The 11,877-nt window shown below is 39.4% G+C and overlaps 2 protein-coding genes across 2 annotated transcripts; both read right to left on the bottom strand.

The window, feature by feature from the left end:
• Positions 1–652: 652 nt before the first annotated feature.
• LOC129265526 (uncharacterized) lies at positions 653–7,916 on the bottom strand. Its single transcript, XM_054903513.2, has 2 exons — positions 6,231–7,916; positions 653–889 (listed from the first exon to the last, which is right to left on the bottom strand). The coding sequence occupies exons 1-2, from the start codon at positions 7,914–7,916 to the stop codon at positions 653–655; spliced, it is 1,923 nt and encodes a 640-aa protein (XP_054759488.2).
• A 55-nt stretch (positions 7,917–7,971) lies between these two features.
• LOC129265515 (uncharacterized) lies at positions 7,972–9,384 on the bottom strand. The gene has a single exon (XM_054903504.2). It carries the CDS (start codon positions 9,382–9,384, stop codon positions 7,972–7,974), a length of 1,413 nt encoding a protein of 470 aa, XP_054759479.2.
• Between the last annotated feature and the right edge of the window lie 2,493 nt (positions 9,385–11,877).

Below are 11,877 nucleotides of genomic sequence, written 5' to 3'. Positions count from 1 at the left end.
GTTCAGATAGAGATGCTGCCTTAGCCTTCTTCCTTGGTCTGCCAATCAAGCATTCCGATTATGTCTTAACCCCTGTACTTAGTAGCTCTCCATAGATGCTTGATGACTATCATTTACATCTTCACAAGGGTTAGTTTTTATGCTGGCAAGTTTTAAGTCACGTTTGCAGGTGTGATTATAATGGAGGTGTGATCTATCTGGGGACTTGGCGAATCTCTTCTAAGATTTGCAAAAGTTTCATGCCGCGAACATACCCCAACCAATTAAGGCACCTTTGACTAAGGAACGAGAATAAACTGCGGATGCCAGCATGCATGTATGCTGAAGGGCCTTATATTTTTCACTCTGTCCTGCCATTTAATGTGCAGGATACGTCCGCGGCAACTGACATGGAAGGTGTTTAGCAGCTTTTCTTGACCAGCGTACGTTTTCCAGGACTTATTTCCGTTCAGGAGCTTGGCATTGGCTGTGACAGATTTTCCTATCCTGTTGCTTATTTTCTTGTCCAGTGAAAGGGAACTAGAGACAGATAGTCAATCCAAGGTAGGTGATGAGTCCACCACAACTAGACGAGTGCGTGCTGTTGATAGATATATCTTGAGGACAGTCACTAGTCAGTGTCTTGAGTCGATCAGGATTTCTGTCTTACAGGCTAATGGGTTATACAAACTCCATACATGCACAGGACAGGCCGCTGTATGACTAGGTCTTGTAGCCCTACTCCCGCTTCTTTATGAATGGCAGGGGCGACATCGTTGCCGTACATCACATGAGTGAGAACCATCCTGGCCATTGTTTTGGCACGTAGCCGGTCGATGTTGAAGAGTTTCCCATCTGCTCTTGTACGGATATACATGTAATTGCCTTCTGTGCATTCGCCAAATGTACACTGGGAAAGCATAGAGAAGAAGACCCAAACGGGTGTCAGGGCCAGGCGCAACCTAATTCCTTCACGCCACTGCCAGGAACTGAGGGAAGCTACCAGATGTTCCAGCGTTGTAGCAAACTGTGCTCATGGAATGATATGACCATCAGTCTTCGAGAGCGTATCTTCTATAGGAGGCTAGAAAGTGCACTAGTGCTGACCAAGTCAAAGGCTTTTGTCAGACGAAAAATCCAATAATTAAAAAGGAAGGCAATAAGTTAACTAATTTTCTGAAAAACACAGAGAAAACACTTTGAAGTCCTATCACTAGAAAAGTATGGTTGGACATGAACAAATGATGAGAACTCCCGGAATAGGTCATAGCCCAAACCTTGAATGGTTTCATTCTAAGGTGAGCGGTTAATGACGAAATCTATAAACCATCTGACCATCTGACTTGACCACTAAAAAATTGAGAGATTAAAAGAAATGAATCATTCTTAATAAAATACCCTTACATGAGCTACACATAATAGTGACCCTCTTTAGGACTTATTTGGGGAGAGTACTTCTTCAAGGTTCAGTAGTCCCGGGAAGTAGTTCTTTTTTAAAAGGGCATTTAGCGGCCATCCTTTTTTATCTGAATGATCCTACATGTATATTGCAAAATCATTAACAGAAATGGAATCAATATACCAAATAACTCACGAAATGAGGTATTACTCATGATTCTGGGACGAAGGGTTCAGAAGTTAATTTTTCAAAATGCCATCATCTGGCAGCCATCTTGGATTTGACCTGAAGATGACATAATATTGCAAAATAGATAACAGAAAGAGATTCTACACACAACAAAACCCCTAAAAAGAGGTACTACCCGTCATTCTAAAGCAATGGGATCAAAAATCGATTTTTCAAGAAAGCATCTGGCTGCCATCTTGGATTTGATCTGACCTTATATTACAAAAATGATGATAGAAATCGATTCTACACACCCCTAAACCCATAAAAAGAGTCTTTACTCATCATTTTGGGAAAAGGGGTTCAAAAGTTATGTTTTTCATATGGCATCTGGCGGCCATTTTGGATTTATGCAAATTAGCAAAAATTACCCAAACGGCATTTCTAGGTTGGTGATTGAGTTTATGGGACTGTTAAATCGACTATACTGACTCTTTTCCTCCAATTACCAACTTTGTCCCATGAAGTACTCATCCCCCCAACTTACCAACTTGTTCTCTCTACTTACCAACTCGCTCCCTGGACTTGCTTACTCGTTCCCCTAACTTACCAACTCTTTCACTCACCAGCTTGTTCCCCGATTTGCCAACTCATTCCCTCGACAAACCAACCGTTCCCTTGATTTACTTACTCATTCACTCGACTTATCAACTCGTTCCCTCGACTTATCAACTCGTTCCCACAACTTATCAACTCGTTCCCTTGACATATCAACTTGTTCCCTACACTTATTAACTAGTTACGGAGCCCGCCAGATGACATGAAGGAGAAAGAATTCTCTGTGCATTATTTCGTTCCCTCGCAAAATTATTTTGTTCCCTCAAAATACTATTTCATTTCCTCAAAATACTATTTCGTTCCCACGCCATTCTATTTCATTCCCACGAAATACTATTTCGTTCCCTCGCAATATTATTTCATTCCCTCAACATACTATTTCATTCCCTCGAAATACTATTTCGTTCCCACGAAATACTATTTCGTTCCAACGCAATATTACTTTGTTCACACGCAATATTATTTCGTTCCCATGTAATATTATTTCGTCCCCACACAATATTATTTCGTTCCCACGCTGACACTGAAGACTTGTTTGAGCGTTTAAAAATAAAAACAAAGGTCTCAACAGGAATATAAAGTTTCATGCCATCCTCTTAATTCTTCATTTATTTTCTTCTGTGCATTTTCTCTATATTGACATGAAGCAAATTCCGTGAAAACTGTTGGTAGAAACAAAATGATAGGAAAGTCATAAGTACAAGAACAATAAACTTTTTATAAATCATTTATGACTCTGACCATTATGATAAATTAATCATTTGACCTGAATGTAAATCACAATCCAGTTTCAAGATACATTGACATATTTAGCACTGAAAAGCTTCTAACTAAATTGTATACAACCAAACAACTTCAGCAGTCAACAGCAAATTACACCTGTGAAATTCAGGTACTTAATACTAACATATAATTGTCTCTTAGACATCATCAATTAGAATACACTATAGCAATATCAGGTGTTTGAATAAAGTGTACTTTCCAATAGATATGCAATTGACAAACATACTTTCTGTATAATCTTTCTTCACATACATTAATGCATTAAACCTGTCATGTCAATCAAACCAAGTTAGAATCAACTTTTCTTGCATTATAACATTCATATTTCTTAAATACATAAATCAATGTTTCTACTGACCTCTTTGCCTCCAGAAATCTTCTTATATATGGCAATCCCATTAAGGATGCTTCAGGGGGCGTTTCATGAAAGGACTTGTCGGACGTTTTATCCGACAAGTCCCATTTTATCCGACAGTTACCATAGTAACAGTACCTCTCAGCCAATCAACATCAGAGGAGGATGTCAGATCTGACAACTTGTCGGATGAAAATGTTGATGAAACACTCCCCCGATTTACATTGTCAAATTCTCAAACAGAATCTCCAGACCTGATTCCAATATCACATTACCTCAGTTGACCAAGAGATTGCGCTATAAAGGACGTTCCACAGTTATGTTTGTGCGCATTATGATCTGCGCATAGTTTACACTCTGCGCGCTGACGTCACAATGGATGAACAGGTGATTAATTAGCTGCGGGTATGAGCTGATTTTTCTCATCTTCTGCATTTTAACTACAGATCCGATGCGTTATTTCATGAAACTAAAAAATTGAATTATTCCATGGATCATTAAAAACAAAATTCTCTACAATTTCAAAATACTTCACTCTGCAGTGCTGCCAAGAATCACGAATATTACCCCGAGTTTGAATAAATGGTAGAGTGGTTTTGAGTTTTTTCTTCACATAGATACAAAGCATTCGGCGCATTTTTGGTGTTTTAAAAAGCACATTTGCTCTAATAAAAATGCTGATAGTTTAAAAACAAGCACATGAACCCCTATTTTTTAATGTTTGTACCTCTTAGGTATACCTTCCTCTACAACTCTGCAAATTTTGGTGAAAATGACATGGATTTTGAATAAAGTGCAGAATTTATTGTTCTTTTGTAGTTTGTTACTGAAATTTCACATTTTTTAGTTTGGGAATTTGTTATCTTTTACGCCATTTTTAAGAACTAACAGTGCTGTTAAACTTAAAATTACAATTATTAACTCTCTTGCGAAATTTGATGACTTTTTCGTGTATTTTGACTGAGTAATAGAGGTTTAAACTCATTGTAGTTATCTTGGGCGGTCTAAAAATGCCAAATTCTTTTGAATGCGCAATTCTTAAGAACATCAATTTGGGTGAACTTTGAAGCTCTATAGCAAAAAATCAAGCACATGGACCTATGTTGATTTTTGCATATTTCGAATATTAAGGTTCTAAAGTATCTATGCGCAAAGTTTGGTGAAAATGACATGGATTTCACTTTAACTGTGGAACGTCCGACAAGGCATACATAGCACATACTATAAATGCACAGTGTAAATACATAGAAAACTCAAGTAGTCTGACCCTCAGACCCAATGAAATTCTTCAGTTTTAACACATTAAATCATTTGATGGCTTTTCAGAAAAATTAAATATACAAAATTATCTTCAGAGCAGCTTTCATTACATGGCTCCTTTAAATTATCATTTCTAATTTACCAACATGCTCAGTCAGAAAGCTGAAAGCTGTACTTCATTAGCTTCAGTAAAGTAAATGTACATTTCATTATTGCTACACTTGCAAAGAACGACTTGAGATATCTTACAGCAGAAACAAATGTTAAATATTGTGCACTGATACTATAATTTCATCTTTTTTTCTCCTTTTTTTTTGTAATTGAAAAGTGCTATGACTACACCGTTTATCACATCAATTAAATACTGCTTGTTGAAAGATATGATACAATACATTCTATTTTTCTACTTACACTATACTTCTTACATATCAATAGAACATTAGGCGATCCGAGGAGTTCCTTTGGGCAACTGTAAGAGTCCAAAAGGTGATATGTTGACATCACTAAATCATTATATCATCATTAATTCGTAAAAGGTCCATGATATCAGAAAGGTGATATGATTCATAAAACTCACTTGCCTACAATTTTGCACACACAAAAAAAATTCGATCCTTTAGACAAAACCTTTGTCAATCATTTGAAAACCCTATATACATGTATTACATGAACCTTCATTAGATGCACATTACAAGTGGAATGAAATCTAACATGACATATCAGTAATTGAAAAGGAAGCACTTTGTAATATAAGCCACACCACAGTATAACTAGTCTCAAAATTCAGACCTGATTAAAAGCAATTCACAATTTTGTTGTGTTGTACTTGTATAAATGTAGATCATTATGAATTTAAAGTACAAGATCATATAATCACTGAACATGAACATGAAGTCTGAATTCCGAATCAAATACATGTATTAAATATGATACATGTAACTCTTAGTATGAATTTCAGACCTTAACATGAATAATAAGTTACTCTTTATAGAGAAATTCAAATTTATGTCAAATATTCATCCTTAGTCAACCATAAAAGTTCATAGTCTTCTCTGTAGATTCGAAATGCATCATTGTCCAATCAGAGCATTAGACTCTAGAGTCTAAAACAAATATGTTCACAAATATGAATGTCTTTCGGTTTCACAAAAAATGAAAATTTCCTCTGATTCACGTTTTGACTGTATTTTCTGAGTTCACTTTATACAAATATCAATTAATAATATATTCAAATGAAAGATAAAATCCTAATTCAATGTCTATAGGCTCTTTGGCTGGGAATTTATACATGGTCTTCTTGCGCGATCAATAGAACCAGTTTATGAATTGGGCGATCAAGATGACACAGTGGAGAAACAGGCTTTCCTTGATTGTTCAGTTTCAAATTACCTACTGCAATTTTCACTTTTGTTCACGAATATGAGTGTCACCAGAAGCATATGTTTCAACAATTCTTCCCAGAGACCACATATTTCTAGGAACATTCTCATCTTTAATTAACACGATATTGCCAACCCTCATGTCGCGCTGTGGAACAGTCCATTTATTTCTTGATTGAAGTTGACTCCAAAGGGACCAAAACTCATTTGCTAGATGTTGAACTCTTCTCCAACGTTTCTTTGCGTACAAGTCCTCCTGAGGAAAAACACCAGGCGGCGGAAGTATTACCCTTGATTTTTGAGTCAACAATAGATTTTGAGTTATGGGCTCTAGGTGAGATGGATCGTTCAGGAATTCTTCAGACAGTGGACGACTATTCACAATAGCTGCTGCCTCACATAGCAATGTTCGCAGTGAGTCGTCATCCAGTTGCTGACTATTTTGACACAGCAATGCTTCCAAGACTCTACGAACAGTACGTATTTGCCTCTCCCAAGCTCCTCCCATGTGGCTTGAGTAGGGGAAGTTGAAGGTGAAGTCAAAGTAATCGCATCCTTCTCTGAGCAAATGCTGTTTAACTTTCTCATGATTCATCTCCTTCCAAGCTTTCACGAGTTCATTCTCGGCACCAACAAAATTTGTTCCTCTGTCCGACCTCAGTTGACGAACAGGACCACAAACAGTGATAAAACGTCGAAGGGCATTAACAAAAGCTTCAGTGGACAATGAGTTCAGTACTTCTATGTGGATTGCACGTGACGACATACAAGTAAAAAGAAGGCCGTATCTCTTTACCTCCTTTCCACCTTCTCTGATTAACCATGGTCCAAAGCAATCCATACCGCAGTAAGAAAATGGCGGTTCAGAGGCTAGACGATCCTTTGGTAGATCCGCCATTTTTTGTACCTGTTTTGGTCGTCGTAGTTTCTGACAGGTAACACATCGAGAGATGAGCTTGGATACAAGATTACTGCAACCCAAAATCCAATAACCATGGGCTCTGATACAGTTAGTAGTCATGCCTCTTCCCTGATTCTTCGTGAGAACTTCTTCGTGACAATGAGCTACAATCAGGTCCGTAACATGACTTTGAGGTAGGATGGCGGGATGTTTGTTTGTGAACGAAGTTTCAGACCTTCTCAAGCGACCTCCTACTCTCAGGATGTTCTCACCATCTAGAAATGGATCAAGTTGATGTAGACGGCTGGTAGTCTTACAATGACGTCTCCTCTCACGAGAAGATGTCCGAGTGGCATTTTTCATAACTTCCTGTCTTTGAATTTCATCATGGAATGCCTTTCTTTGTTTCTGCCTTATTATCTCCTTCTCTGCTTGGAGAAGTAATTCAGCAGACATAGGCTCAATAACTGTTTTCTTAGCATCGCTCTTCTGGTTAGCTCTCTGATGCTTCTGTTCACAGTGTCTTCGTAAGTAGGACTTTAGTCTGAGACAATTTGCTACAGCCCTTCTGGTTTGATGCCAACTGGAAAAGCAGTCTAGTCGTTCCAGCTCAAAGTCATTCTTCTTGAAAGCAGCATGAGCTTGAGTTAGCTTCACTTCGGGGTCATTAGGAAGCATTTCGCCATCATCCTTACTTTCAACAGCTGGAAGTTCCTTCTCCCATAGGAATTTGGGGCCAGTTAACCATCTCGATTGCTCTATCTGATTGACAGTGAGTCCTCTTGAAGCTGTATCAGCAGGGTTATTTTTGGTGTCAATATGATGCCACTGTGAAGGCAGTGACTCGTCTCTGATCTGACTCACTCTATTGGCTACAAAAACATGATATCGTCTTGCTTCATTCTTAATGTAGGCTAAAACTACTCTGCTATCAGTCCAGAAGAAATGCTTGGCATTTACAAAATCAAGTTCATTTTGCAGAAAGGAACTAATTTTCACAGATAACACGGCTGCCGTTAACTCTAGTCGGGGCACGGTTACCGTCTTGATAGGAGTGACCCTAGATTTTCCCATCACCAGGGTACAGTGCACCTTGTCTTCTTGATTTGTAAAGTCTCAGGTAGGTACACTACCCATAACCAGCGTTACTGGCATCACTGAAGTGATGAAGTTGCACATCTCTGATTTCTCCAAAGTCTTTTGGTTTGTAGCATCTATCGATGGAGATGTACTGAAGTTGGAGAATGTCGGTCTTCCAGTATTCCCACTTAGCTTTGAGTGCATCTGATAAGGGGTCGCCCCATTCAGCAGAAGTTCGACATAAATCTTGGAGAATCAGCTTTGCAGGAAGTATTATGGGTGCTGATAGTCCTAGAGGATCATACACTGACATGACTGTAGACAGGATTCCTCTTCGAGTCAGTGGTTTATCCTGAAAGTTGATCCTGAATTGAGATTTATCTGATTCAATGCACCATTGGACTCCGCGAGCCTTTTCCACAGGCAAGGTGTCTTGCGAAAGATACAAATCCTTGAGGTCCTTTCCTCTGTCATCAACTGGAACAGATTGCATTACCTTTCTGGAGTTGGATACGATCTTATGCAGGTGAAGACGTCCACGTTCACATATATTTCTCGTCCTCATGATGAGATCAATGGCTTCATCTTCAGTTGATACAGATTTCAACCCATCGTCTATGTAGAAGTCGTTCTGTATGAAATCTGATGCATCATGTCCAAACCCATCTGCATAGTCTTTTGCAATCTGCTTCAATGCAAAGTTCGAACAGCCAGGCGATGAAGCGGCTCCGAACAGATGAACGTTCATCTGGCAGTCACTAAGTCGGCGACTAACATCTCCATTTAACCACCATAGAAACCGGAGATAGTTTCTATGCTCTTTTTTTACCTGGAATTGGTGGAACATTTCCTTCACGTCACACATGAAGGCTGTGACTTCTTTCCTGAATCGACAAAGAACACCGGTGAGGGTATTAGTCATGTCCGGTCCTGTTAACAAGTGAGCATTCAATGAAGTTCCTCTAAACTGCGAGCTGCAGTAAAAAACAACTCTCAACTTGTTGGGCTGTTTCACTCCATGATTGGGAATGTACCATACTTTACCCTCTTCTCCTGATTCTGATGCGACCTCTGCAAAGTTGCTATTGAAGAGGGTATTCATTTGTTTTGTGTATTGTTCATGATACGCAGGATCCTTCTTAAACTTTGTCTTGAGATGATTGAGTCTTTTCTCGGCAAGGACCCTATTATTTGGAAGAGTAGGGTTTTCATCACGAAATGGCATGGGCATCTCATAATGACCACTTTCAGACACATGAACTTGACGCTCCATTATCTCTAGAAATCTCAAGTTATTCCTCGAATATGGCCTTTGTCTTTTCTCTGATGGTGCAAAGTCTGCTTCTAAAAGATGTATGACTTGAGAAGGAGTGATCTCCTCCTTAATCCTTGATTGATGGCTGAAGGTAACTGTGGTTGGATGGCCATCTACTTGCAATTCTTCTGGAATAACGTGCACCATAACGCGATAACTGATTCCAATATGATCATGCGCACTGTCATGATAGTTGGGTTCTATTGTACCGACAACACTCCAAATGTAATCCAAATGGTCCACCATCATCAGGGGAGCTTAACACAGCTCGCGGAGTGAGGGCCCTTGCACAATCATAGCCAATGAGAAGTCCAATCTCACAATCTTGAAGGGGAATCAAATGTTTGGCTATGTCGTTAAGATGAGAGCGCGTCTTAGCAATGTCTGGCGTTGGTATGTGTTCTCGATTCGCCAGCATAATATTCCGAGTGTAATTTGGGGGCAAACAAATTTCTCCTCTTCCATTAAATGCTCGAACCTTAAGTCCACTGATCTTTTCACTCGAAATTCTCTCATTGGCCTGCGTCATGGTCGAAAGAAGCAAGTTGACTGCTATTCCTTCAATGCCCATTGCTTCCTTAGTCTTATTTAAAATGAAGCTAGTGTCTGACTGAGTGTCCAGCATAGCGTACACTAACCTCTCCCCAGGTACCGATTCATGCGATAGCCACACAGGAACTATAGTAGATGTCTTTAGAGATCTGTGATTGTCCTTCGTGGTTGAAGCATAAGATCTTGTGGTTTGAGTTTCCTCAGCTTCATTCTTTATTTCAACTTTCTTAGATTGTTGTCTTTCTGTCCAGTTTTCATCATGCAGAACAGTGGGGTGACGTCTTTTGCATGTTGAACATGATGACCTCTTCTTACAATTCTTAGATAGATGACCGGACTTTAAACATCCAAAGCACAGACCATGATCGAAAACAAACTTGGTTTGGTGATCTAATGTCTGTGACATGAAGGATTTACAAGTAGCAAGATGATGTTCTCCCTTACAGTAGGTGCAAAGGGGTTTCCATTTTCCTCTCCCTCCATTTGCTTGCTGCCCCTGCACACTGATTGATAATGTTCTCACATTAGAAGACTGCTGTCTCCTTTCTTTCAAGGATGATGTCTGATTAGAAGTGATCGGATCACAAGCGATATCTGCTTCATCGCTGATGAATTCTGTGAAGATAGAAAAGGGAGGAAAGGATCCTCCGTCTTGCCGCCATTTGACTACATTCCTGCCCCATCTTGTGATAAGCCAATCAGGCAGTTTGCTCATCAATTTTTTGTTCTCCCTTTCATCATCCAAATGATTTAAGTGATGGACGTATCTGGCTGCTGTACAACACTGGTGAAGAAAATCTCCAAATCTCCGAAAGCCTAAATAGTCATTGGGGCTGATTTTAGGCCAGTCATCGAGTTTGTCCCGGAAGGCATTGGAAATAACAAAGGGATTTCCATACCTCTCTTGTAGCACCTTCATGGCTTCCACATATGAAGCGTCATCTCCTAGCAAGGAGTATCATTTCACTAACACCAATGGTGCACATTTAAGATACTTCAGCAGGAAGTAAAACTCCAGGCTCAGGTATTGGAAGTCTGTTCAAGCAAAGAAGTTCCGTCAAACTACTAGCAAGGGCAACTTCTTCTTTATGAAGGCTTGATGTATGCGCATTCTTGTGTGATACTGCTTCAGGATCAACGGTTGGTTCATCAATCCTTCTCTTTGTGGTAAAATCCTTTTCCTTTGGAGAATTTACCTTCCTTGAATCGTCTACCCACTCCTGTTTCTACTGACCTCTTTGCCTCCAGAAATCTTCTTATATAGGGCAATCCCATGTAGGATGCTTTAGATTTACATTGATTCAAATTCTCAAACATAATCTCCAGAACTGATTCGAATATCACATTACCTCAGTTGACCAAGAGATGGTGCTATTAATAAAAGACCTCAGACAAGGCATACATAGCACATACTATACATGCACAGTGTAAATACATAGAAAAATGTGTGTGTGCTCACTTAAGTAGTCTGACCCTCAGACCCAATGAAATTCTTCAGTTTTAACACATTAAATCATTTGATGGCTTTTCAGAAAAATCAAATATACAAAATTATCTTCAAAGCAGCTTTCATTACACAGTCACGCAATATTATTTCGTTCCCACTCAATATTATTTCGTTCCCAAGCAATATTATTTCGTTCCCACACAAAATTATCCCCCCCCCCCCCCTCTGTCTCCGATCCGCACCGGCTGTGTCTAACACGTGCAGCATAGCAACATGCTTTGATATGGTATGCGCTGATGCCTGAGCTGATGTGGGTGATGATGGGGGTGATTTTGATGGAGGTGATGATGATGGGGATGATGATGATGGTGATTGGGGTGATGATGATGATGATGAGGGTGATGATTCACTCGGCTTACTAACTCGTTCTTAGACTAACTAACTCATTCCCTCGACTTATCAACTCGTCCCCTCGACTTATCAACTCATCCCCTCGACTTACCAACTCGTTCCCTCGACACACTAACTCGTTGCCTTGACTTACTAACTCATTCAGTCGATTGTAGTTAAACGAGGCTTTCATCTTTTTTTTGTCACGAACCACAATACAACCACTTTCATTCTTCGATACTAATAAAATA

The sequence above is a fragment of the Lytechinus pictus genome, chromosome 1 (genome assembly GCF_037042905.1).
Source record: "Lytechinus pictus isolate F3 Inbred chromosome 1, Lp3.0, whole genome shotgun sequence".
Taxonomy (NCBI): Eukaryota; Metazoa; Echinodermata; class Echinoidea; order Temnopleuroida; family Toxopneustidae; genus Lytechinus; species Lytechinus pictus.
Note: the sequence above shows the minus strand (reverse complement) of the source record. Positions and strands in the feature narration are given on the sequence as shown.

Coding starts and splice junctions, on each gene's coding strand:
- LOC129265526 (XM_054903513.2), bottom strand. CDS start 7,916: ATGGGAAAATCTAGGGTCACTCCTATCAAGACGGTAACCGTGCCCCGA. Junction 890..6,230: donor TGTTGACTCAAAAATCAAGG/GTAATACTTCCG, acceptor ATGCTTTCCCAG/TGTACATTTGGCGAATGCAC.
- LOC129265515 (XM_054903504.2), bottom strand. CDS start 9,384: ATGGTGCACGTTATTCCAGAAGAATTGCAAGTAGATGGCCATCCAACC.